The sequence below is a fragment of the Sorex fumeus genome, unplaced genomic scaffold (assembly GCF_029834395.1).
Source record: "Sorex fumeus unplaced genomic scaffold, SorFum_2.1 ptg000051l, whole genome shotgun sequence".
Taxonomy (NCBI): domain Eukaryota; kingdom Metazoa; phylum Chordata; class Mammalia; order Eulipotyphla; family Soricidae; genus Sorex; species Sorex fumeus.
This window is the reverse complement of record NW_026606108.1, coordinates 41,660,348-41,687,122: the sequence shown is the minus strand read 5'-3', so window position 1 is coordinate 41,687,122 and position 26,775 is coordinate 41,660,348. Positions and strand designations below refer to the sequence as shown.

The 26,775-nt window shown below is 54.2% G+C and overlaps 1 protein-coding gene across 2 annotated transcripts; it reads left to right on the top strand.

Annotated features, from left to right (window-relative positions):
* The first annotated feature begins 9,920 nt into the window (after positions 1-9,920).
* Positions 9,921-21,679, top strand: SPRY4 (sprouty RTK signaling antagonist 4). 2 transcript variants are annotated; one of them, XM_056124534.1, is made up of 2 exons: positions 9,921-10,161; positions 20,616-21,679. In XM_056124534.1, the coding sequence occupies exon 2, from the start codon at positions 20,663-20,665 to the stop codon at positions 21,563-21,565; it is 903 nt and encodes a 300-aa protein (XP_055980509.1). In that variant the 5' UTR covers positions 9,921-10,161; positions 20,616-20,662; the 3' UTR covers positions 21,566-21,679. The 2 variants fall into 2 exon arrangements, with proteins under 2 accessions (XP_055980509.1, XP_055980508.1); XM_056124533.1 differs by lacking the exon at positions 9,921-10,161 and adding an exon at positions 10,937-11,075.
* The last annotated feature ends 5,096 nt before the right edge of the window (positions 21,680-26,775 follow it).

The following is a 26,775-nucleotide window of genomic DNA, read 5'->3' as shown; positions in this document are numbered from 1 at the left end:
GTTGCATATGAACTGTTCCATACAACCCAACTAGTACGCTCCACTTCACTGAAGCCATTCCTTCAAGAAGGAAAAAAAAGGGGCTGGGGTAATAGTACAGTGGGTAGGGTATTTACTTTGCACGCAGCTGACCTGGGTTTGATTTCCGGCATCCCATATGGTCCCCCGAGCACCACCAGGAGTAACTCTTGAGCGCAGAGCCAGAAGAAGAAACCCCTGAGCATCGCTGGGTGTGACTCAAAAAGGAAAAAAAAAAAACAAAAGGGAAAAGATCCCACTGAGCTGTTGAATTGTCTTGTATGTGGCTCTTTGTCAAGTGGTCTGAGAAATAGCCTGTGTCCGTCACGGACTCCTGGACTTGTGGGAAACAGTCTCGGAGGGTTGTAAGTTCTTCCCTAAGGTGAGTGTTTCACTCACTGGACCCTCCTCTGGGGATCTGCACAGCCCTTGCACCTCAGCCTTCAGACTGCCCGAAGAGGCTTGATTTGATCTCTCCACAAAGGCAGGCCATCTCTTTATTACTTCCTTTGTGAATTTGGTGTTTGTTTTGCTTTGAGGGCCACCCCAGCAGTGCTCGGGGAACCATGCCGTGCAGCATAAGATCAGACCAGAAAGGCAAAGCCTGCACTTCCACCCCTTCTGCCATCTCCCTGGACCCAAGGGATTTTGATTTTTTCCTGGAGCAATAGCACAGGGGGTAGGGCGTTTGCCTTGCACACAGCCGACACGGCTGACCTGAGTTCAATTCCTTTACCCCTCTCAGAGAGCCCAGCAAGCTACCGAGAGTATCTCTCCGGCAAAGCAAAGCCTGGCTAGCTACCCGTGAGGTATATGATATGCCAAACACAGTAACAATTGTCACAATGGAGATGTTACTGGGCCCGTTAGAGCAAATCGATGAACAACAACGGAGAACAGTGACAGTGACAGTGATTTTTAAACAAAAGTCCCTCCAGGCGCTGCTCAGTCTAGCAGGGAGGAGCAGGCCTGAGGGTTTAGTGCTTATCCCACCCAGTGGTGCTCAGACCTGGAAGTGCTCAGGGGAAGGCAGGGAATTGCAGTTCAGAGGCACTGTATTTGCCAGGCACAGACTGCCACTTGAGCTCCCCCAGCTTCTCTGTGGTCGATTTAGCTAACATCTGAAATTGGATTTAAGGGGCCGGGGCCTTAGTACAGTGGGTAGGGCTCTTGCCTTGTATGCAGCTGACCCCAGTTCGGTCCCCGGCAACCCATACGGTCCCCTGAGCACCACCAGGAGTAATTCCTGAGTTCAGAGCCAGGAGTAACCCTGAGCATCACCGATGTAGCCCAAAAACCCAAACAAAGTGAAAGTGGGTTTTGCTTTTAATTTCATTTTAGGCACTGGGTTATTGGTAGGATTCCTTTCCTAAAACATTCTAGCACAACACCTTCCACCAGAATATTAGCTTTCCCCCACTCTTGTCCCAGTGTCCCTTTAGTGGACTAAACTGGTGGAGGAGGAACTTAAAACTAAACTGTTAGAGGAGGAACTTACAACTTAACCACTTTTGTATCCTTTTTTGGAGTAGGGGGTGGGTCTCACTGGATGATGCTTAGGGCTTACCTCCTGACTCTGCATCCAGAGATCACTGGGCTCAGGGGCCCTTATGCCATGCCGGAGATCAACCAGGTTGGGCCAGGTGCAAGGCAAGCGCCCCCAGTACATAGAAGGGCTTAAATATTGGTTGAATGGGTTACCAAATGGAGTGAGATGAATGGAAGTCAGGGGAGAGACTAACTCCAAAGCTCAAAGCCCCACTGTGGTTGAGAAAGGGAACAGCCCCATCCATCTTCCAGAACGAGAGAGCAAGGAGAATAGGAGAATACATACCCAGGGCTGGATGGACAGCTCAGGGGGACTGGAGCATGTGCTTCGCATGTGGGAGGTACAGGTTTGATCCCCAGCACCAGATGGGAGCGACCCTCATCCCCCAGCTCCTTCAGGTATGGCAAGTCACTGCCCAGTTAGAGGGGCACATGCTTCCCTGCCCGGAGCATCCCCTAGGGCCCTCCTCTCATACAGGGAGAATGCAGACATTTGACCCCACCACCCTGCACAGTGGGGATCATTCTTCTCTTGATATCTGGGACTTAGGTCTCAGTATGTAACTCACTCAAAATACCGCAGCAATAAACTGGTAGTACTTGGGGGCAAAGTTTATCTATTCCCCGGAGCCAGAACTCGCCTAACATCTTAGTTGTCAAATTAACCATGCAAGTTTTGTGATTTGCTGGCAAGGCCCCAGGAGCTGTTTTGAACTATTAGTTTTCTTTTTTATTTTTTGGGGGTGGGGGTATTGGGGCCACACCCGAAGGAGCTCAGGGATGACTCCTGGTAGTGCCCAGGACCATATGGGACGCGGGGGATCAAACTAGGGTGAACTAGGGTGGACAGCATGCAAGACGAGCGCCTCACCCTCTGGACTATCTCTCTGTCCCCCTTGGTCATTATTTTTTTTTTCTGCCTCTTCACTTCTCAGTAGTTGCTCTGGATCGACCTCCCAAGTCGTAAGTAGGCCATGTTCTTGCATTTGGTGTGAATTTGTAATAACACAAATTTGAATGGCGGCATAAAAATAAATTAATAAAGCTCTTGGGTTAGGGTGGTATACTCTCGGTAGCTTGCCGGGTTCTCCGAGGGGAACAGAGGAATTGAACCTGGGTTGGCCACGTGCAAGGCAAACGCCATGCCTGCTGTGCTATCGCTCCACAATGGAGACATTACTGGTGCCCACTTGAGCAAATTGATGAACAACCGGAGGACAGTGCTACAGTGCTACAGTGTTTGGGTGAGGATATGGTTCAGTTGCATAGTACACATCTTATATCACTGAGACCATGGATTCAAGTCCCAGCACCCCCAAATAGAGGCCTCAAAAATAATATCTATATTAATTAAAAAAAATCTCAATTTGGGCATGGGGGGTAGCACAGAGGTCAGGGACTCCTCATGCTCCAGACTCCGGTTTCATACGTGGTACCATGTACCCCTTCTCTCGCCACTCTCTGCCCCACCCTGCTCTACCCTGGGATGTGTCCATTGGTCCCCAGCACCATAGGGCCTGAACAGCATTATGGCTTCAGGCCCTGGCATTAAAACCTCCCCCTAATTCATGGAATATTACTGAGTAAAGGGGGAACCCAGGTTCTCTTCCCTCCTGGCCCCCCAAAAACCAAAATCCTAATTCTAAATCCAAAGCTGATACAATACAAATATCTGACTTTACATTTACACAGTTGAGGAAATAACTCCAACTGCATGAGGAATGCTTCTTTTGCTTAGTACTCCACTGCCTAGTTCAGCAAAGAGTCAAAAAGTAAGGGGTTTGGTAGATGGATGGCGAGGAGGAAATTAATGAGCGATATTACTGCAACAACACTAAACAGAGAGGTAAAACACACACACACACACACACACACACACACACACACACACGTACCCAATTTCAGACTAAATGTCTTGAAAACATCACACTTATTAATGTCCACAATATGCCCACAAAATCCACTTCTCACAGGGAAGAGATTACGATTTATGCAAAGTCACCGAGTACTTACTTGAAGCCCCCTTCCTCCCGATACAAGAGAACCATCCCTTCTGGAGAAATAGTGCAGCGGATAAGACAACCTGCCTTACCTATGCCAGGCCTGGTTCGATTCCTGGTACCACATATGGTCTCCTGAGCCATGAGTGACCCCTGAGCATAGGAATTAGGCAAGAGAAAGCCCTGAGCACCCCTGAGTATGGCCCATAAATGGAAAGACAGAAAAGTGTAAACTTGCCCACATTCAGTGTTGTACCTCGGGGTCTGCTACCAGGGACCTTTTTCGAGCACCTCTACTGGGCCTGCTTGAAATCCATCACACCTCTGGGACGTGGCTCGAATGGTAGAGCACAGGCCGGTGGGTGTGTGATATCCTGGGTCCATTTCTGGCACTCCCCCGGCCCCCAAGCACCACAAGGGATTGCCCTGGAACTCTAAACATTGCTGGGAATAGCACCTCCCACCCCAGCCCCCAAAATAAATGTCTGCATGTGTCAGGCTGAGAGTGAAGCCCATATCATTAACAGTGCGGCAATAATCCCCAGTGCCATGAGGGCACACAGTCTGGTGTGGTACCCCTGACATTACAGCAACATCAAAGGGAAGGAGGAGAAAAAAATGCCAACCAACTCTTGGGTGAACCAGTCACACTGCTTAAATTGCCGTGACTTTTGTCCTGCAAAATTATACAAGTAGGTCCAAAGAGTGAGTCATGTGGGAAGGGTGCTTGCCCTATACAAAACGAACCCAGGTTCAATTCCCAGTCCCCAGATGGTCCCCCAAGTCCCACCAGAGGTGATCCCTGAGCATAGAGCCAGGAGTAAGCCCTGTGCCCAGCTGGGTGTGGCCCAAACACTAAAAAAATTGCACTCACAAGCCAAGAATTTCTCAGTATTCACATTGCAACTATGTAATTGTAACAATGAAGAATTTTTTATTTGGTTTGGGGGCACATCCAGTGATGCTCAGGGCCTACTCCTGGCTTTGGGCTCCTGATGGTACTCAGGGGACCATGGGGTGCGGAGGATGGAACCCAGACTTTCTACAGACAAAGCACGCATTCCAGTCTGCTACTCTCTCTCTCTCTCTCTCTCTCTCTCTCTCTCTCTCTCTCTCTCTCTCTGTTTGGGTCACACCCAGTGATGTCCAGAGTTCTGGCTCTGCAGGTAGTGTGTTACACTACACTTGGCCTTTTCGACTTTTTTCCTCTTCTCTGAGATTTTGATGCTCCCAGATAAGTGGGCTCCGCTTGCATATCTCGCCTGTGTTTTTGAGTGGAGATGGCTGGCTACGCTGCGGAGTCACCGCTGTGACATGCATCCAGCCTCTATCACACATCAGGGGGCTGCTCTAGGTACTTTAGAAAGAGGCAGCATTCCCAGCCAGCCCTGTGCAGCTCTATTCTTCATTTTCATATTGCAGAGGAGGAAATAGGCCATCAAGCTGAACAGCTTCTCCAAAGCTAACGGCGCTGGTTAAGGATTGGCTTGAACCTCAGCCGCTGGTGATCAGCGTCCGTGCATCTGTCCTTCAAGTTCTTCAGCCTTCAAAGCTCAGCCAGCTGCATACACAACCTTGGCACGAAAGCCCAAGATCAAATTCTGACTTCTGAGGCATACTCCCCCAACGTGTGACGGCCCCTGGTTATCTTCCTCTGCATTCCCTACAGTTCCTCCCTGCTCCTGGGGACTTGGACCCTATTGCCAGCCATTTCAACCAAGGCCAACAGAGATGCAAACGGATGCCACTGTTAGCAGATAGTGGTATTATGCTGACTGCGTGGTGGCGGCATTGGGGAGGGCGTGGAGGACACCCAGAGATTAAGCAGGTGCTGAGTCTGTGCTCTCCATATCTGAGCTCCAAGGTTAACTGGCCCCAAGGTCCCCAGAATGTGCTCAATGCTTCGCCCCATCCCTTCACTCTCTGCACTTTATAACGCACTTCTAATGTTAACGGAATTTAATTTGTCCCTCTGGCCACTGTTTGATATCTTAACTCTCTGACTTGATGTATTTGCAGTATAAGTTACAGAAGGTCTATGCAGGTGGCACAAGAAAGCTGTTAAGGTTGGGGTCTTGGTGCCAGGCATTTAGTATCTGATGCACAGCTGATGAATACCAGTGGAACAGAGAAATAAAAGAGGGTGCTGACGACAACTGTGAGGGAAGGCACACTCACCCCACTCGCACCGCCAATCACGGGTGGTGTCACTTCGGACACATCCTCTGTCCTGCAATACAAGGGCAAAAACCATGTCTATCTCTTTTATCACTGTAACTCCCACAAGTGTTGCTGTGCCTAACACATAGAAGTGCACAAGAATCATTTAAACAAATCTCTGGCTTATCTGATGGAATGGAAGGAAGGAAGGAAGGAAGGAAGGAAGGAAGGAAGGAAGGAAGGAAGGAAGGAAGGGAGAGGGAAGGAAGAAAGGAAGGAAAGAAGAGAGGGAGGGAGGTAGGGAGGGAGGGAGGGAGGGAGGGAGGAAGGAAGGAAGGAAGGAAGGAAGGAAGGAAGGAAGGAAAGAAGAGAGGGAGGGAGGGAGGGATAGACGGAGGGAGGGAGGGATAGAAGGAGGGAGGGAGGGAGGGAGGGAGGGAGGGAGGGAGGGAGGGAGGGAGGGAGGGAGGAAGGAAGGAAGGAAGGAAGGAAGGAAGGAAGGAAGGAAGGATAGCCTGCCAAGCAGAGGTGCCCAGTACCGGTCTCACTTGAATCAGAATCCTGTTCTCTCAGTTCTCCCACAAACTCAGCTCTTGGGGCCTGGTGTGGCCTGTTTGACAACAGGAAAAACCTCACACTGAAGCCACTGTTTCACCTGGCTACCAGTTGATAGTGGTGAGGACCTTCATACTGAGGTTGGGCTAAAGGCCTGCAAGTTCGTGCTGGGAAGAACGGAAGGCCACCAGCGTTTGATTCTCACAGCAAAGTAAGACCTGGAAGACTGAGCAGTTTTGAAATCAACAGCTGAAGATGAAAAACTTGGTTTTGAAATCCAGCACAGATCTACTGGGGTCCATTCCTGGAAGACAAATGTGGGCTCCAGCTGGCTTACGGGCAGGAGCATATGCTTTGCAGGAGGCCCAGGTTCCATGTCAGCACCACCTGATCCCCCAGTTTTGGAAGGAAAGTAGCCCCTCAGCACCACTGGGTGTGGCTCAAAAATGCACAGGGGGGCGGGGGGGGGGGGGGGGAGAAGCATGGATGTGAGATCTTCAAACTGTCTAGGAACAAATGTTTTACATTTCTCCAGGTGGTGCCTTCTGTCTCCTCACCCCCAGACACTGGAGAGGTTTCCAGAAAGCCTTTGCTAAGGGTGTCTGCTTCTTTCCTGGCCAACTTCAACCATCCACCTGGCCACGAAAGCCTTCGGTGGGCACCTTTATGTCAGGCCCTCCCCAACTCCCATGGTCTCCACTTGACCTGTTCACTCTTCTCCTTCCAAGGCTCAGTCCTTTGCAATCTTCAGGGCTCTCCCACCCCCAACAGCATACCCACCCCCCACCTCCCGCACCAGCAAGCTACTTCCAGCCTAAGAGATAAACCAGGGGTTAAGGCATCTGCAGCCCAACCTCCCCCCAAAGAGAGTCAGGGTCAGCCTGCACATTATGAATAGGTAGGTGAGTGGATGGACGTAAGGATGGGCGGAAGGATGGATGGACAGATGGATGGACGGGTGGGTAGAACGGTGGATGAAAGGATAAATTTCTCATAAAAGTTGCCCCAAGCCATTCCTTTTATTATCTGCTTGTCTTCTGGTGATATCTGACAGTGCTGGATGTAGCAGATCGTGCAAGGCCCAGGATGGAACCCAGGTCTCCTGCGTGCCAGCCCTGCAACTTAATCTGTTGAGCTCTCTCTGGGCACTGGCTCACTCTTGGCCAATGCAGTTCTGGGGGTGGAAAATGGGGGGGGGGGGTGAAGTTTCCACAACCCCACCAGGACTGAGGTCACCTCATCTCTTCCTTCAGGAAAATTTTCTTTAAAAGACCTAGAATGAAAACCTGTCTCTCGGATCCAATAAAAGAAGCAAGAGAGGGGCAGCTGTCCCCATCTTCCACCGCCCCCCCACAACCCCCCCTTTGGGGTGCTGGAAACAGTGATTATCGACATCCTTCTCTTTGTTTGATAAGCGTTATTGCCATCGTTTTATTGAGCAGAACCATGTGTGAGCACGAGCACTAGCTGGGCAATCCTCACTCCTACTTTCCTTGTTTAATGTACTCAAACCACTGCAAGAAAAAAAATTGGGGAGGGGGGTGTTGCAGGGATGAAAGTGGTGCCAGGAAGGGGTGGTATAGCACGGGAGGAAATGACTGTTGCAAAGAGCTGAAAAACCATCAGCCCTACCAGGCACTAGCTTCCCTTCACCCCTGGCCTCCGTTTCAACCTGACACATGTGGAAAATGATATTAAAGGGCGGTCCTGAGTAACTGTAAAATACTCTGTTGTCTTAATCTTTCTCCGAGCCGATGCTAGTGCAGCAGTTACAGCGTTTGCTTTGCATGCAGCTGATTCAGTTCGGTCCTGGCCTTCTGTAAGGTTCTGAAGCCCAGGCAGGAGAGGCCCCTTGATACTGGTGATGGGATTAATGTCGGAAAATTGTACACAAGGAATTTGGACGTGACTGGTTGCTGTAAAGTTGGGTGCTCTGAATAACTCTGAAAATTAGTTCCTCAATAAAAAAAAAATTTTTTTAAATTAATAATCTTTCTCTGGGCTTGAAAGGAAAGTCCAAGGACGCAGGCCTGCTGGGTCAGGACGAGCTGAGGACAGGGCGCGTCCCAGCTAAGGCAGGTCAGCGTGGCTAGGAGGCATTTCCGACTAGGGCTTGGTGACCTTGGTCGCTAATCTGGCTGTGGGAAACGCGCCCGTCTGCTGCGTCCCGGCCTCCCTGCACCAGGCCAGACCTAGGGTCGGGGCTGAGCGTTTCTTCGTCTCCTCGGACGACAGGCCAGCACGGTCCTGAAGTGGAGGAGGAAGGTGGAAAAAAAAAAAAAGGCTCCACTGCCAGAATGAGGGCAGAACCCCAAGAGCAAGTCTAACCTCTCTAACCTTCAAGAGGTTCAGGTCCCGGCCCGGCTCAGCTGCCCGAGGCCGCAGCCTCCTCGGCTGCTGGGCGGAGCCGGGCCCCTGCGGGCCTCCCCGCCTTCCCGGGAGTCAGGCTTAATGGCGGGGGCTTTTCTTCCCTCAGCCTAGCCCGAAGCGCTCCCCCACCCCATTAACTGCAAAGAAAAGCTCCTTGGCCAGTCCCGTTTCCACTGCGGCTCCCGAGCCCAGTTGTTATTGAACCCGGCGGCCACCCCGGCTGCATCCTCTGCGACGCGGGCTCCACCCATCCACCTGGCCGAGTCCCTCTCCTGCTCCCCTTCCCCTAAGGGGAGTCCTGGGGGGGTGGTGGAGTGAAGGCCGGGGCCTGCGGCCGCGGAGGGCAGTGCCCTTGGGCGGGCAGAGGCTCCTCAGCCCGGCGTCCCCGGAGGAGAGGGGGGCAGCTGGCCAGGGCAGCAGAGGGCGGACGGGCGCTGGGGCACTGCGGACTTTACACTGGGCGGGGGGAAGGGGCGCGCGGGGAGGCTGAGAGCCAGGTCTCGCCTGGTGGAGTGGCCAGCATCACCCCGGGGACGGGGGTGGGGTGGGTGGGGGGTGGTGGCACTGGAGCCGGAAGAGGCCTCAGCCCGGCTGCGGTCCACACCCAGAATGGGGTAGGGGGAGGGGCGGGGTGGTCGGCACTAGCTCGGGCGACACAGCCTCAGCAAGGGAATCGTATTCACGCAGCAGCTCCGACTCCACCTTTTTTTTTTTTAAAAAAGTGAATATTTGCTATTTTCTTAATTGGGGGTATGGGTTTAGTAAATGCAGCTTCTAGATCCCTCTCCCCCCTCCCCCGACGCCCCAGTCCAGAGACGAGAAGGCACCCAGTAGGGTTCTTCCGCCCCACCCAGCCCCCACCGCCCTTCCCTAGATCTAGGTGTGTCTCCCCCTCCCCGCGGCAGAAAAGCCCCCCCTAACACCCTCCCCCCACGACACTGACGGTTCCTGCCCAGGCCCGCAGTGGCGTGAAGGTGGCCTTTACCTCCTCTCGCAGGCTGGGAGGGGGTACAGCCCGCGCAGCTGAGCCAGCTGCAGCAGTCTCCGCCGCCCTCCATTCATTAAAAAAAAAAAAGAAGGAAAAAAAAAAAGGCAACAACAACCTCCACCCCTCTTTGTAAAAGAACGACGGCCCCAGGAGCAACTAGAGCCAGCCCCAGCAATCACGGGTTAAGTTCTTTTCCGGCCCCCCATTCATAAAAAAAGGAGCGCGGCGCATGCGCGTGCGGGGTCTCTTGTGCCCACCCATTCATAGAATCGCGGACGGCGCGCGTGCGCACTGGCGCTCCATTCCCTCCCATTCATAAAAAAGCCATTTTCCCAGGCAGTGGGTTGCAACATCGCCGCGGAGGCTGCGAGACGCTGACAGCGCGGAGCTGGCGCTGCGGAGCGCAGGGAGCCGTGCCGGTTTCTCCGGCCGGCGGCGGCCGGGACAGCTGCGGCTGCCCTGCTCGGGGTCGGAGATTTACCGAGACGGGGAGCAATGCTTCTGACTCTGCGGCTCGTCCGAGTAAGTCCCGGGCCGGTTTCGGGATCCCCACACTGGCCCCCTCGGAGACGCGCCGCGACTCCTTCTCGGGCAGGGGCGAGTGGTGCGCTATTTCTAGACGCGCCTCGGTTTCTTCTTCCCCGCGCCGCCGCTCCCAGACGCGCTCGGGCCGGCCGGCCCGTCGCCTGGACTGTTGTTCACTTGCCTGGCACCGGCGTTCCGAACCCCGGGCACAGCCAAGCTGGGCTACCCAGCTCGCTGCAACTCGGGAAGCCCCGTGCGTGTCCCAAGAGTTTGCTTGGGTCTTGCGCTCTTTCCTTTTTTTTTCCCCCCTCAGCCACCTTCAGCTTCGGGCGCTGGCACGGGCAACTCTGGGTTCGGTCAGACGTCACCTCCTGGGTCCGCGGGCACCCTCGTCCTGGGCGGTTAGCCCACCCCGGGCTCGGGGATCTCCCCCAGCCCGCCGCAGCGGCCTATGCTCGACGTAGCTCTCCCTTCCCTTTTCGGAGCCGTGACGGACTGGGTTTTCTCTCCCTTCTGCCTCCCCCCTCGGTGGTCAGCGCGGGGCCGGCCCGAGACTGGGCATTTCTGCTCTCTTTGGCGAGGCGGTTCCTCGCCGTCTGACCTTTGCTCTTGCTGCCGCATTTTATGCTGGGCAAGTGCCTTGCAGTGGCCTCTTCCTTCCCCGGCCTCTACAGGGCCCAAGGCTCCTGGGCCTCCTCGTGCCCCTATATCCCTGGACATCGAGCTGTGCCAGGCCCCGGGGCCCACGGACCGCGCTGGGGCGTTGGTGGGGGCTGAAGGTGCGTTTACATAACGCCGGGCGTGTGGGAGCCGGAGGAAGAGGTTGAATGCGTAGGAGAGATAAGGCTCCCGCTTTCCCTCCTTGGTGGTACCAGGCTTAACGTTACAGAGAGGAGAGGAGGATAAGGACGGTATGTTCTGAAAATTTCTGAATTGCCAAGACCGGGGCGGAGGGGTTGGGAGGGGGGAAGCAGTGAGGGTGAGGGCGGGTTCCGCCGGCCTGGGCAGCTGGAGCTTGGCTCCATCACTGGGGCCAGTGCTGTGCCCAGTTCCCCCTCCATGCAGACGATCAAAAAGCATTTAGACAGTAGCTGCTCTTGTGCAAGAAGACGGTTTCTCAATTCTCTTTGATTGGGGGCTGGGGGTTGTGAGCGGAGGAGACAGGAGGCAAGGGCAGCGGAAAATGGTGGAGAGGCTTGACCCGGTGAGGAGCGGTGAGGAAGCAGCTGGGGCTGGAAGGACCTAGTGGTGGGCAGAGGGGCAAGCGCCTCGCTGTCTCATTCACCAGCTGCTGGATGGGCGTCCATATTTGCCAGGCCTGGATGAGGGCAGGAGGCTTCCCTCCTGGCGTCTGGCAGCTCCGTTGAGCCCTCCAGCACAAATGGGTGGGTTGAGTGGAAGGTGGGGGGGTCCCCAGATCAGTTGGGAACCCCCTCTTTCCTGCCCCCCAAATCAATGGGGTGATTCCCTCCAGCTTGGAGGGGGCGGGAGGAGCAAGTGCATGGCTTGCAGATGAGCTGGCCATGGATTCTGGGGTCTGCCTCTGGTCTCTCAGGAGTACCAAGCTGGACCGGGAAGGCGCTGAAGGTTCAGAATGCTGCAAATTATCAATCTCTTAATAAGCCCAGCCTGGCCCCAGGCCTTCCCCAATATTGTAGTGGGAATTTCACAATATTTTGAGTTCTCTGGATCTTCATGGAATGCAACATAAACATCGGAGAGGTTCCATTTCCCTCCCCCCACTGGGTGTGTGGGTGTGGGGCGGAGGAGCAAAAGGAGGGGTGCGCTGGGCCCCTTCTCCCTCCTCTCTGCAGCAGGGTGGGAAAGAGAGCGCAGACACGTCCAGTGTGAAATCGAATTTCCTCTCTTGCCCAGCCCTTGGGGGATGGGGGGCGCAATCTGCAGTCTCCGTGCAAATCCTCCAAGCAGTGCGTGAGCCAGTGCTGACCAGTCCAGGGCAGGGGAGGGGGCATTTCGGTGGCAGATTTTAAAAATCTTCTCGATGGAGCGAGGTTGGCCGGTGCGGGTGAGGGAGACAGAAGACGTCACCCCTTATCTTCCTCTGCAGATTTGAACTCGGGAGACACGCTTTTTTGCTGTGGAGTGGAAATGGCCTCCTCGCTCCCACAACCTTTTCCAGATCACCCTCTGAGATGGCAATTCTCTCTGAAGCTTGGGTTGGGCTTGGTGGCAAGAAAGAATGGTTCCTGGCTGGCACAGGCAGGGTCTGGGGACTCGCATATCAGTTTTGCTTCCCTCCTTCCAGAAGAGACGGCCAGGCTGAGTGTCTGCAATACTCACCCCCTGTCCAGTTTATACTGTACTCACAGCCCGTTAGCTCACCTGCCGCTCCCTCTGCCCCTGTGATTGGCTGGCTGGAATGACAGATGAAGGCAGCCTTTCGTGCAGAATTACAAAGAGTGATTTGAAAAAGGAAGTTATACTTCTTATGGGAGGGGGGACTTTGCTTCCAAGTCCGGCTGCTAAAATTCTGGAGGTGGGGCTGTGTGTGTGGGTGTGTGCTGTCCAGCCCCCGCCTGTTTTGCCCCTTACACTGCCCAAGCCTTTCTCTTTACTCCAGTCCCCATTTTGGATAGGTGTTGGTACCACAGATCCTTGGAAAGCGCGTCCTCTCTTCAGTCACGTTCGAGGGCTGAAAGTTGTAGGGCTTATGATTGGGTAGTGTCCAGAGAGCCTGTCTGTCCCCAGCCCCTGCCGATGGGCTTCCCCCAGGGGGAGAAGCCGCAGGTTCTTACTCGACTCTCCCACCTAGGGATGTGGATGGATATTGGGGATTTGGGGTACGGACATGACTGTTTGGAAGGAAGGGAAATGGCAAAAGGAAAGCAGTTCCACTTTAGGACACCCCCATAGACATAAAATTGACTCGGAATATGTTTTTTGCATTTCAGGAAAGAACAGCTAGAGGTAGAAGGGGATGAAGGTGATGAAATACTATGAACTGTGGACCTTTTCAGACCAAAGCTAGGAGCCTGGGCAGGGCCGGGGAGTCACCTAACAGCCTTCAGCTTCTGCCTTAGCCTTCCCTTCTTCAGAAGGGGGGACAGAATTCTCCAGTAACTCTGGGGCTCAGCTCCGTGCCTAGACTTGGGTGCCCGGTGGGGGTGGGGTCCTGGCTGTGAGGGACCTTTTCCTGCACAGTGGATGTGGGGTGTTCTGTGATGTAAGGGAGGGCTGGAGTATTCTTGGCTCTCTGGGGTCTGAGGCCACCCTGCCAATCTGGACAGCTGACAGGGCTGGGGCTGTATCCGGGACATGTGGCTGGGCTTAAGAAGCGCCACAGCTCAGCTGCGATGGCAATTGTTCTTTCCAAGGACAGTCGCTGGAGGAAGCAAGGGCACCAGGGAGGGAGCACAGATGTGCTGGATCCCAGGGAGGAGGGAAGGGGCCCTCCCGGGCAGGTGGCCCCTGGAGGCAGTGGGGGGAGGGTGCTTCCCTGGCGCCGAGTCTCCTGGTTCTGGTTAGGGGGAAGGGAGAGTTACTTCCGGTCCTGTGGGGGGTAAGTTAAGATCTGCAGAGATAGTTTCATTTCTCAGCAGGGGAGAACAGGGAGATAGAGAAAACGGTCTTGGTGCCAAAATAGAGGAGACTGTCCCATGGGGATCTGGGCCCTCCTCCCCATGACCAACAGGCTCCTGACCTAGTGCCATGGGTGGCAGCCTTCCCTGTGACCTTCCCACTCTTCCTTTTAGGGCACCTCCAGCAACAATTAGGGGTTGTTGTGAAGCCCGGATTGGAAGCTGGTTTGAGTAGCCCAAGGCAGCACTGTGTCCCTGAGCTCCAGCCAGAAGGAGGAAGGACCCTCTGGTGCTGAGCTGCTTCCTTTTGTGATGCTAAGAGCTGATGGCCAGAGGTGATCCTGGGGCCTGCCGCTGGGAGGGAGGGAGGGTGCTTGACCGACCTCTGGCTGCTCCAAGGCTTCCCTTCTTTGCCGGGATTATCTTTCTCTGCAGGATGTAGAAAGGGCAAAGTCCCTTGCTCCCCCTAACCCACAGTCTTTCTGAAGCAATAAGTCATTATTAGGTTGGTGCTTAATTAACTAAACTGAGATCTTGTCACAAAGAAGCCAGCAGTGGTGCTGAGTGGACTGGAGAGCTTTTCTTTCCTGGGTTGTTAAAGGGTTAAACAACCTTCCCTAAAAGAACCTGCTGAGACTGAATGGGGCCCACGCAGAAACTGCCCATTCATCCTGCTTGCCTCTGCCCAGTTTATCATTAGCTGACCTGTCTTTTTTTTTTCCCCTAAGTACGATTGCCAGATTTTTCTGATATTTCCCAACTGCTTCTCCCTAAGGGGAGTCGAGAGGAAGGGGGTTGGGGGTATGTGTGCGAGGGGATGGGGCTCTGTGTGTGTGTGTGTGTGTGTGTGTGTGTGTGTGTGTGTGTGTGTGTGTGTGTGTGGACAGGTCACAGGCCTCGTAATGCTTTGTGCCTGGCCTGTACTGAGCACTAATTCCTCTCCAAAGGCACCAACGCAGAATCCAACCTGCATCTCTAGCCCGGGGGCTCCCACAAAGCATATGCGCTGGCCTAGGATTCTGGGGTCTTGAGGGGGAGCTCTAGCTTCCTCGCCCTCCTTCCCTTTCCCACTCACCCGGGTCAGGAAAAACCCCAGCATTGAACTTGTTCAGCTGGACCAGCCAGAAGGAATGGGTCCCTTCCCACCCGAGTTTCCCCTTAGAGTCTGTTGTGAGATTCTGCATCGGGGTCCCGCTGGCCTTAAGGAAATGAAACAGGAAGAAAGCATCTTGGTGGGCGAGGTGACAGATGGACAACCAAGGAAACATTGGAAGGAAAGGGCAGTTGGGTTCTCAGACTTTTTTTTTTTTTTCCTTTTGGGTCACACCTGGCTATGCACAGGGATTACTCCTGGCTCTGCACTTGTAAGTTACTCCTGGCGGTGCTCAGGGGACCATATGGGATGCTGGGAATTGAACCCCGGATGGCCACATGCAAGGCAAACGCCCTACCCGCTGTGCTATCTCTCCAAGCCCTGTGTTCTCAGACTTCTTAAAAAAAAACCCACAAAACCCAGCCATCCACCTTGCACTGGGCATTGCCCCCCCCCCCCCCTTAAGGTGTACTTCATCACCCTGGAAAGGTCTGAAGAGTTTCCCTAGGGTTGCTGCAGATGGGGGCGGGGAGCGTTGTCATCAGCTATGCAGATGATAAATGATTGGTGCCTGGTGCCTTCCTTCCCTTTGGGTAGCAGCCTCTTTCGCTGTGTTCTGGTCCTGTCCTGATCACATCCCTGCTCTGAATGTGCTTCCATTTCTTCTTGGGGCTGAGAAGGCTGTGGACCCGGGATGGATCCTGGGTGTCCCATATGGTCCCCAGGAGTGATTCCTGAGGGCAGAGCCAGGAGCAATCCCTAAGCATTGCCAGCTATGGCCCCCAAACCATTTCTTCTCCTGCAAAATGGGCGAGGGCTAATGGAGAAAAATCTGAGGGACTTAGTGCCCGTGTTGACACCAAAAAACCATTCTGAAGTAGCCGCTGCATCCGTCATAATCATTATTCAGAGAGGATGGGTGTGAGAAGTTTCCTTTCCTTTGAGTCTGTCCCTTGACGCTTCATGGGGGGACTCTTCTGCCTCAATGGTGTTCTGGCCACCTTCCACTGTCCACAGTCTCTACCAAGTTGGTCAAACTGGCCACCCGTCTTCCCAGCAGCCTCTGTGGGGCGACACTTCGTAGTCTCCACTTCTATTGTAAATCCCTTCCTTCCTTGCAGGGGAAGCGGAGAGCACATATACACTGCATTACCCCCGTACCCCTGAGGGCTGGTATCCCTGGGAGTCGAAATTGATCTTCGAACCCTATTGAGGCTGGATGGCTGTTTGGGAGACTTAATTTAGTGGTGCTGAGGGCTTATCAAACAGGCTGCTCAGGAAAGAGTTTTCCTTTGTCAACTTGTCCTCTTAGAGGATCCCCTCTGTGGAGAAGCGGTCCCCTCCCCTGTGCCTCCCCTAGTAAGGAGGGGCTGCCAAGGGCGCTTACAGAGACGGGGGCTAAAGCCATGGCACTGGCTGCCAGTGCTGGGATTGGCCGCACTGGTGGGGATGGAAGCTCGCTCTGCAGTGTCTGATAGGGCAGATGCATCTAGAACGTCTGCTGGTGCCATCTTGGATGTTCCCGACCCAGGAGAGCTGAGTCACGGTGGACCAAGCTCACATACCTGGCCCCATTTGCTGGTCCAGATGTTGACAGCTGCCTCAGAGGGTGATGGGTGTTGCCTCTGCCAACATCCCCACTGCCTGCAGCTCCTACCCTGGCTTCCGGGGGAGATAATTTCTTTTCTTTTCTTTTTTTTTTCACTCCCATCAATCTGCCTTCTGATTCCAGGGCCGATTAAAATCCCGGAGCATTGTCATAGCTTTGCTTCATCCACAGAAAATGCGGCTCTTTTCTAAGACGCCCCAGGACAGACTGAGGGGCAGGAGAGGGCTGCGGGGGGGGGGGGGGGGGATTCCCTAACTTTCCCCACATGTGCCAAGTCCCCATCCTTGCCCTAAGGGGTCACATCCCAGTTTGGGTGGGGGGGGGTAAGACAACCTTCAGTCTGCCACCGACATTTTACTGGCAAGATCCAAGAGTGTTCGTGACCTGGGCTTTGGGGAAAAGAGAATCGGTTTGTCTTAGTCCGGCGGAGGTTCTTTCTGGCTGAAACACCTTGGCTGGCGTCTGAGAGTCTTATGCTGTGCATCTGTCAGCGTTTTCCATTCTTACTCCTCCTTCATACCTTTTCCTCTGCACAAAGTCCCAAGGGCTGGGTCCTGGCGCTCCTAACCCTCATCTGTTGACCCCAAACCCATTTATTCTGGAAGCGAGACTTTAGAACACCTCCAGCAGAGAATAAGGAGGCAGGCTAAGGTAGCATTTCCCGAGGTTTCCGTGGCCTACAGCCAGCCTGAGCCAGGGGGGGAAATTCCTCTTTGTAGAACGCATCGGACATTCCCCTGTTCTAGCCTCCACCAGAGTACCCTACAGGAGTCTGCCTTGGCAGAATCTATTTGGGAGTGGGGGGGGGGGGGGCACACCTTGTAGCAGGCACTTAGGGCCAACTGCCTGCCAGCGGGAAGGCTCCTGTTCTGATGCTCAGGGGATTTAACGGGATCAGCTGCATGAAAACAAGTGCCCCCAATCTCCCTTTTAAATTTTATTTAGCCTTTTGAGTCACACCTGGCAATGCTTAGTGGTTGCTTCTGGCTCTGCACTTAGGTGGTGCTTGAAGGATGCTTGAGGGGGACTGTATGTGATGCCGGGGATTGAACCCGGGTCGACCATATGGAAGGGCAAATGTCCTACATACTAAATAATTGCTTCGGCACAAGTCACCCATTTTAAAGTGCTACTCTCTCATTCCTTCTGGAGGGAATGTAGGGGTAGGAGGTGAGCACTGCTCCTGGGCTTTCTCCAAGGTAGGGAAAATAGAGCGGCCCAGAAATTGCAGTTGACTAAGCATTAAACTGCATAGATAAAAATCCCTCCTTCTCTCTCTCCCTTCCTTCCTCCTCCTTTTTTCCTCCCCCCTTCCCCTTTCCTTTCCTTTCCTTTCCTTTCCTTTCCTTTCCTTTCCTTTCCTTACCTTACCTTACCTTACCTTACCTTACCACACCACACCACACCTGGTGAGATGCTGGAGGTTACTCCTGGCTCTGTACTTAGGAATCAATCATTCCTGATGGTGCTCTGGGGATCAAACTCAGGTCTGCAGAGTGCAAGGTCCCACCAGCTGTACTACCACTCCAGCCCCAAGACTACCCGTGTTCTTAGGGTTCATTCTAAATTATAGATGATAGCCAGAGGAGAATATGTTTCGCTATCGTTCTTATCTTTTATGGACCCACAGCCTGCTCTTTATTTCATACAAATGAAAAAAGCTAAGTACTGGGAAAGTATCTCAGAAACCCTTCCTCAGTAATGAGAAACCATTCCAGGTCAAACTTGTTTGCAAGAAGGGGATGTCCGTGCCGCCTCCCCCTGAATGCACCTTTTGTCCCTTCACTCCAATTCTATAGATTGAGAAGCACAGATGAGTCACAAAAGTATGGATGAGTCACCAGGAGCGGGGTGTCTTTGTCCTCTGCTTGTACTGTTGGGATGGAGTGACCGGAACCCGAGTCTAGAGTGATTGTGGAGACAGTTTCTTCGGCAAGAATCTGAATTGGGGCCCGAATGGTAGTGCAAAGGGTACGACGCTTACCTTGGCACATGGCTGCCTCAGGTTTGATCCCCACATGGTTGGTTCCCTGAGCACCACTGGGTGTGGCCCCGAAACTTAAGAATGAAAAAGAATCTAACTTCTTCCAATTAAAGCATCATCTGCTTCTTGAAAGGAGCGCACACCTTGCATGCAAGGCCTTGAGTTTGGTCCCCAGCACTTGAGTGCCCTGCATCCTCCTGTCCCCCATAGCTATTGGATCTCCTGGACCCAGGCATTGAGCCCACCACATCCACTGACCTGGCTGTGGCGTATCTGAGACCACCCCCCACCTGGCACTGAAAACAAAAGACTTCTACAGAGAACCCCGGCTCATCGTAACACCTTGATCCAAGGCTCTTGGATTCTCTTTAAGCCAGTTCTCCCTCCCTCCTCTCCACACCCTGTCCCATCCCCCCTCTGCCCCATGGAATCTTCCCAAAGTCTAATCTTTCTCTTGGATTCCAAATCGTGTCCCCTTGGGCAGAGGTCTTGGCCTTCTGCTGCTATTTCTTTAAATTGATCTCCAGCCGAATTCTGAATGTAAAGGTCAGCAGGCGAGGAAATGGCACTTCTAATAGAAAACAATGTGCACTTTCTAAATTTGAACCAAGCCGTTTCCGCTCTTTGATTTAAGTGACTTCCTGGGGTTCTGTATCAGGCACTGCAGTTGAATCTCTGGCCAAATTCCAACTTAAAATTGCACTCTCTCGGTGAAATTGGAAACGGATCCAGGCTTGGCTTAGCTATTCTAGTAAATAGCATTTAGACTGAATGTTCGGCTCAGCACTTCGAAACGGGTGATGTGAGTGTCCCTCGAGAGGATTTCCCATCCACGCTGTCAGACGTGCACCTCCCCAGCCCGGGAAGCCGTCAGAGGCTGCTGCCCGCAGGAGGGGTGGTAATAAGTTAATATCCCGGCGTGCGGGCATCAGATAGGGCCCTTCCTTCTCCTGTGACCATCTGAAATAAAGGCTTTTGTTTATCCAAGCTGATAAAACTTCATGAGAACACACAGGGGCTGTGTGTCGTGGTCGCCACATCCTCGGCCTCTGCACAATGCTTGGCGCACGGAGCTCAGGAAATTGACACGGCAGCTCTCGGGGATGCTGATAAATGACGGAGGACGTCTTGTATGCCCGGAAAGATGCTAGATACTGGAAATGGCATGATTTTTTCCCCCCTCTTCATTGAATCCCTTTAAGAACCCATTTTACTGAACTAAGACATCGAGGGTAAAGAACCTAAGGTACCGCGGGGCTTTCAGACAGGTGAGAATCCAGATGTGCATCTGATTCCAGAGCGTGTGTGGAGAGCCGAGGAGTGGGTGCTTGAGGAAGAGCCATTACATCGGGATGACGGGGATGAGGGACTTGGTGCTGCTGACAGTTGGGTGTGACTCCAGCTCTTTGCATGTTCGTTTTTGTGTCCTGAGGATTAATGATCGCAGGTAGTACCATTCAGGGATGGTCCTCAGAGGACCATATGCAGTGCTGGAATCAAACTGGGGTGGGCCGCGTACAAGTACCCTCTGTACTACCTCTCTGGTCCTTACCAGTTAACGACAGCAACAAAGTTTATGGCCTTCTAGGTCACACCCAGCAATGCTCAGGGGTTACTCCTGGCTCTGCACTCAGGAGTCACTCCTGGCAGTGCTCGGGGGACTATATGGGATGCTGGGGATCAAACTCTGAGTGGGTTTGTGCAAGGCAAACGTCCTACCCGCTGGACTATCGCTCTGGCCCCTACCAGTTAACAGTTAACTCTTGTCGTGATTGAGGCTGGGGAGTCCACTCAAAGAATCATTTCCCCTTGAAGCTGGATCGATACTAGTTTGTCTGGCACTTGCCTTGCGTGCAGGCTGACCCAAGTTTGATCCTCGACATCCCATATGGTCCCCTGAGCATCGCTGAGTGAGCTGAACACCACCACCATCAACAGAAATATCCAGTTCCCTTTGCGGAGATGGGGACCACACCCAGCTGCTCTCAGGAATCACTCCTGGTGGTAGGGGTAGGGGGGGTGGACCATAGAGGGCGCCGGGGATTGAACCTGGGTTGACCGCAGACAAGGCAAGAGCCTTACCTGCTTGCACTTTGCTCTGGCTCCATTCAATGCCCAGTTTTTCTGGGCTCCCGAGCCACCCAGGGAGGGTGTGGTGGTATCCATGCATGGGCTGCGCACTGATGCCGGGACTCCGTTCTCTCTTACCTTTCCCCACCCCCTCAGGGCCCCTAGAAGCGTGTCTCTTGGTGCCATCCCGGACCTCCAGCCCCATGGAGCCCCCGATCCCACAGAACGCGCCACTGGCGCCCGCGTCTGTCCTGGTGCAGCCCCTCCTCGACAGCCGGATGCCCCACAGCCGGCTCCAGCACCCGCTCACCATCCTGCCCATCGACCAGATGAAGACCAGCCACGTGGAGAATGACTACATCGACAACCCTGGCCTGGCGCCCCCCGCAGGCCCCAAGCGGACCCGGGGCGGGGCCCCCGAGCTGGCGCCGACGCCTGCCCGCTGCGACCAGGACGTGACGCACCATTGGATCTCTTTCAGCGGCCGCCCCAGCTCCGTGAGCAGCAGCAGCAGCACCTCCTCGGACCAGCGGCTCCTGGACCACATGGCGCCGCCCCCCGTGGCCGACCCGGCGTCCCCCAGGGCCGTGCGCCTCCAGCCCAAGGCCGCGCATTGCAAGCCGCTGGACCTCAAGGGGCCCCCCGCCCTGCCCCCGGAGCTGGACAAGCACTTCTTGCTGTGCGAGGCCTGCGGGAAGTGTAAGTGCAAGGAGTGCGCGTCTCCGCGGACGTTGCCCTCCTGCTGGGTCTGCAACCAGGAGTGCCTGTGCTCGGCGCAGACCCTGGTCAACTACGGCACGTGCATGTGCCTGGTGCAGGGCGTCTTCTACCACTGCACCAACGAGGACGATGAGGGCTCCTGCGCCGACCACCCCTGCTCCTGCTCCCACTCAAACTGCTGCGCCCGCTGGTCCTTCATGGGCGCCCTGTCCCTCGTCCTGCCCTGTCTGCTCTGCTACCTGCCCGCCACGGGCTGCGTGAAGCTGGCCCAGCGCAGCTACGACCGCCTGCGCCGCCCGGGCTGCCGCTGCAAACACACGAACAGCGTCATCTGCAAGGCGGCCGGCGCCGACCCCAAGGCCGCCAGACCCGACAAGCCTTTCTGACACTTGGGGTGAGCCGAGCCCCCTCGCGCTCCCCCAGGGCGCGCGCTTCCCTTCTGACGCCCGGAGAAGACCCACTGCCAGGACAGAGCGATGAAACGGACCCCGTGGCCCCTCACCCCCACAGCTTCCGTGGCCACCGGCACCATCTCCCATCTCCGTTTCCCAAAGGAGGAAGAAGCAGCAGCTCACTTTGGGGTGTGGGTTTTGCTTTTGCCTTTTTTTTTTTTTTGTCCTCCAGGGCCCTGGAACTTTGTCAGACAGTGGCAGGGGGGCGTGGGGGCCGGGGTGGAGTTTTCTTTTTTCAGAAGACGGAACACAGATGTGCACATATCGGGGAGCTGCTTGAATGCCTTCCCGCCTCTCCTCCTCCCGCCCCTCCTCCCCTTCTCTCTGGCCACCTGGGAGGAATTGACTGGCCCCAGGGGACTTTGGAGAATCTGCCTCTATACCCCCCTTTCCCCCTCCACTTTGTTCCTGACTGGGGGAGGGGGGCCCTGGCTGTCCCTGGAGTATATAATTAGGAGCCCCTTGAGAACACAGGAGGCAGGGGAACTCAGCTGCCCATCACGCTTTGTCCACACCTAGCCGTGGACAGCGCATTTCTCCCTCCCCGCTTCATCGCTAACTTAGGGGGAGGAGGAGGAGTGAAAGGGGGAGACCCCACACTCCTTCGTTCTCACTGAGTCACAGACTCAACCTGCCCGCTCCATGTCCCATGTTGGCTCTATCCAGATCCTTTCCAGAAACATCTATGGGTAGAGCGATGCCCGGGCCAGCCAGTGCGAGACCAAATATCATTTTGCCAATGAGTCTGAGGCTGTGGTCTCTGGATCCAGTCGTTATGTTTTTATAGAATAATAAAAGCAGATGCTAACGGTGTTTAAAAAAAAAAAAGAATAAAAAAACACTTGCTTCCTTTTGGGCCACCCCCAGGAAGGAAGGGCTGCTTTTAAAAAAATCTGGGGGCGAGGGGGGTGCAAACCACAAGAAACACACATCTCCCTCTGCACCAGTAAGATTTTCACGGCAGAGAGACAGCACCTACCTTCCGTTGGCAGGATGACGGTGGTGCCGAACGGGGGTGGCCCCTCCTCACTCTTGCCCTCCTAGGCCCTGTGTGTACAGTGACGTGTCAGTGTATCTTTCATGTAAATAGACAGACGTTCTAAAGAGTCTATTTTAGTGTTAGGAAGCCCCCAGCGGCAGGGGGTCCTCAGAATGTGGGATGTGGGGGGGGGGATTTTCCAGGGGCTTCTTGGGGTTGAGCCCAAGAAGTGCTTCTGTGCGTGTGTGGCCACGACAACCCCCCTCCCGGCAGCACCCCCTCCCCCCCTAAGGAAAAAAAAAGACGTAGCAACTCTTTCTCTCAAGGTGCTAAAGGACTCGGAGAGGGCGGCGTCCGATGGGTAGGTACTTGTTGCATGCGAACGCTGTAGTTGTGTCCTGGTTTTCCTTCCTAGTGGTGGCGCGGTGTTCTTGGCTTTGCGTGGGATTTTGTGTTCTCTGTCCAGAAGCAGCTGCCTGGGCGAGAGAGCTGTGGAGGCAAAGCTCCCCCAGGTGAATTGGAGGTGCAGAAGGCCCAGCATGTATTTGATGGGGGGGGGGGGGGGGCAGAAGGAGGCAGGGAAGCTGGGAGCTGAGTTGTGCCCCCCCCCACCTGCCCCGCCCAGGCTTCTCCTGGACTTTTTCTTTCTCCTTCTAGAAGACTAGTAGTGATACCTTATGATTTAGCATAAGTTAACTTGTAACCATAGGTATTTATTGATCGGAGGACAGGAGGGGAGGGTCTTATTATTTTAGGCTTTATTTATATAACAGTCGCTGGCTTGTAAAAGGCAATATGGAAACCTGCATTTGCTAACGCTGGTTCCTGTAGCTGCCCACAGACAGAGGGAGGGAGGGAGAGGAGGCGGGCAGCCGAGCACTCACACCCATTGAATGTATCAGAGTGTCCCCCGGGGGCCGGAGGCCTTTTCCTCAGAGCAGGAGTGCAGAGGTCGCCCCCCAAAAGATGGCATGACGCTCCAGGCTGAGGCCTGGGCCTCAGAACTTGTCCCAGCGTCCCTGTGTCATGTGTTACATGGGAAACTTGCCCCCTGGTGAGTTGTCCTTGGACGGTCTTGGTGTTCTACACACCTTTTCTGTTGAGAATTGACTCACATAAGCTGTGTATACACACACACACACACTCTCTCTCCTCTCTCTCTCTCACACTCTCTCTCTGTCTCTCTCTCCCACCCCCAGCCCCCCACTGACCCTCTAGCCACAGACACCCATTTCCTGACAGCCTCCTAAACCCTGACTTTTTGTGTACATAGTTGTAAACACGGATTTTTCTGGGGTTTGGTTTTCTTTTTTCCTTTTGCCTCCCCCCCTAGTGGCTTGTTCTTTGGTTTGCATTTCACCCACTAGACAGACCCGTCTGCAGCCGGAGAAGGGTGTGTGCTGGGCACAGAGGAAGGTGCTTCAATTTCTCCTCGCTCCGCCGTGGCATCCCCTCGGCGTGCCTTTCTCAGTGTCTTGGCGTAGGAAAAAAGCAAGCTGGCCCCCCGCCTGTGAGCTCGGGGGTCAGTCCCATGACTAAAGAGGGACCAGGCTGTCACCAGCTGCTTTAGGCTTTTGAAAAGTGCCAGCTGGTTCCTACTTCCGGGGTGCTGCCTGGAACTGGATCCAGGACACTCTTGAGAGCTTTGAACTGCCCCCCCCCCCCCAGCCTGCAGGCCAAGGGTGGGTTTGGGCAACATTGCAGCACACACCTCGAGAACTGGGTCTAGGATTAAGCCTCAACCACTCCCAGCTAGACGCTGGGACCCAAGCCAGGCCTGTGACAGGCCTACTAGACGGAAGGGAGAGCACTGTGGTTGGGAGGGGCCCTTTGCCGAAGGCCAGATGGGAGCTCTTGTTGGCCTGGTTCATCCTGGGTCCCCCAGGTCCCCGTGGTGCATCACGTGGAGTCCAGCTAGATCAGTACTTGCCCGGGTGGCAGGACGTGGAAAGTGTTGGTGGGGACCAGCAACCAAACGTGTAGAGCCACTGTGCGGCCTTGGGTGCAGTGGCTGGGGTCACCCTGGTCCTGCCGACCCTGCTTGGCTGCAGCTTGGTCAGCATCCTCTTGGCCTCTGCTTACGGTGTCAGCGGGTGACCCGGTCTGCGCTGCCGTGTGTCCTGCTGTGGGTGCTCCCGTGCCGCGTCTTCTCTTGCTTTCCTCCGGCCCCACGGTGCGGTTTCGTGTTAACCAACAGAAAAGCTGTTCAGTGTCCCCACCCCCAACTCCATGGCCCCCCCCATCACTGTAGCTTCCTTCTCACCCCCTCCCAAAGTTACCACAGAAGGTTTCCTTTGTATAGAATATTTATTTTGAAGCTCTATTTTAATAGTATTTATTTTAGAAAGTCTACTATTGTAAGAGTTCTTCTGTTTGTGAAGAAAAAAAACAAGTTAAAAACTGAATGTACTGATCTAGAAAATATATATAAATATATATTGTTAAATATACCCAGGACTGCCGTTTCTCTTGTGTCTGTGTTTGTATCCTGACATCCCCGCCCGGGTCAATCCCAGCTAGGTGACCACTTGCCTAGGGGCAGGACATGCGAAGTGTTGGTGGGAACCAGCAACCAGGCGTTGCGTGGAGCTACCGTGCAGTTGGCCAGTGTCACCCCTACCCTGCCAGCTCCACTTGCCTTGGGCTTGGTCAGTGTCCCCATGGCCTCTGCTTACGGTGGCAGTGGGTGACCCGTCCTGTGCTGCCGTGCCCTTTGCTGTGGGTAATTCCATGCCGCATGCACCTGATGGAGATAGATGCCCAGGCTCTGTGCTCTGGCAGGACTTGGGGATTGGGGGAAGGGTATTTGGGCCATTAGGATGCTCTGAAGCTGCCTCAAGGCTGACCTGGAACCACTGGACAAGAGCGTCACTTTCTTACGCTGAGTCCTGGGGCCTCAATGATACTACAGCATGGAGGGTGTTTGCCTTGCATGCAGCCAGCCCACATTCAATCCGCATTATCCCAGAGGGCCCCCCAATCAATCAGGAGTGATTCCTGAGTGCAGAGCCAGGAGTAACCCCTGAGCATTGCCAGGTGTGACCCAAAAAGTCAATTAAAAAAAAAAAAGCCAAATCCTGCTGCCTGAGGTGGGAAATGCTCCTTTTGGTTGCATTCCTGTTTGGATGCAATCATTGCTGTACATACAGCACCCTCCACCCTGTCCCCCACCCCCACCCCTCACCCGCAGCATTGCCAGGAGTGATCCCTGAACCACCCAGTGTATTTACACACACACTTCAAGGCTGGACCACAGGAGCCTGTACTTGATATGCGGAACCCCGGCGCTAGCCCTGATACCACAGTCCTCTCCTGGTTGTGGCCCCCAAAACCAGAAAGGGACTTAAGGAGATGGTATGGCAATGAAGGTGCTTGTGTCCAGGCCGCCAACTTTGGTTCATTCAATCCCTGGCATCACATCTAGGTCTCCCAGCATTGCCAGGAGTGACCCAGAATAAGCCAGGAATAAGGCCTGAGCACTGCCAGGCATGGCCCAACCCTCCCCTCCTCAAGGTAGCTTCCCTCTGTCTTCCCCAGATGCCCTCAAGTTTGGCAATACGCCAGCCTCTTCTTGGTTCATATACACGGTGAGCCTTTTTCATTACAGTGTCCATCAGCACCTTTTATTTTGAATACATGCCTCCTTTTCTAAGAGCAAAGGAATTGATAATTACAGATTTCTTTGTTACCAATAAGGGGGGTGGGGGTAGAGATGGAGGGAGTTGTGAAAGTAGGAACCCCAGCTTCATTCCTGGCTTCTCTGACTTTCACCACAATGGCATCTTCCTTGCACGACAGCATTAAAGAGCTGCCCAGGGCCCCTTCGGGTAAGTGCGTTAAGAGTCCTGCTCCAGAACGTAGAGAATAATGACGCATCACCTTTGCTCTGCCAGACCTTGCATGGTGGATAGAGTGCCCTTTGCACTCCAGAGTTGTTCTTCGTGGACCAGGTGAGGACCTGCTTCTTAGGGATGCTTGCTCTCCTGTTTCATTGGCTCTACTCAGGTTCTAGCCAACTGTAGACCGAACTTGGATTCACTCAGTCCTGGTTTATCTGATGGGTGGAGATGTGGAGCCGTACTGCCCTGCTTTTTTTTTTTTTTTTTTGGCTTTTTGGGTTACACCGGGCTCTGCACTCAGGATTTACTCCTGGTGGTACTCGGAA

What these genes read in the sequence shown, in the direction of transcription:
- SPRY4 (XM_056124534.1), top strand. Translation starts at nt 20,663, where the DNA reads ATGGAGCCCCCGATCCCACAGAACGCGCCACTGGCGCCCGCGTCTGTC.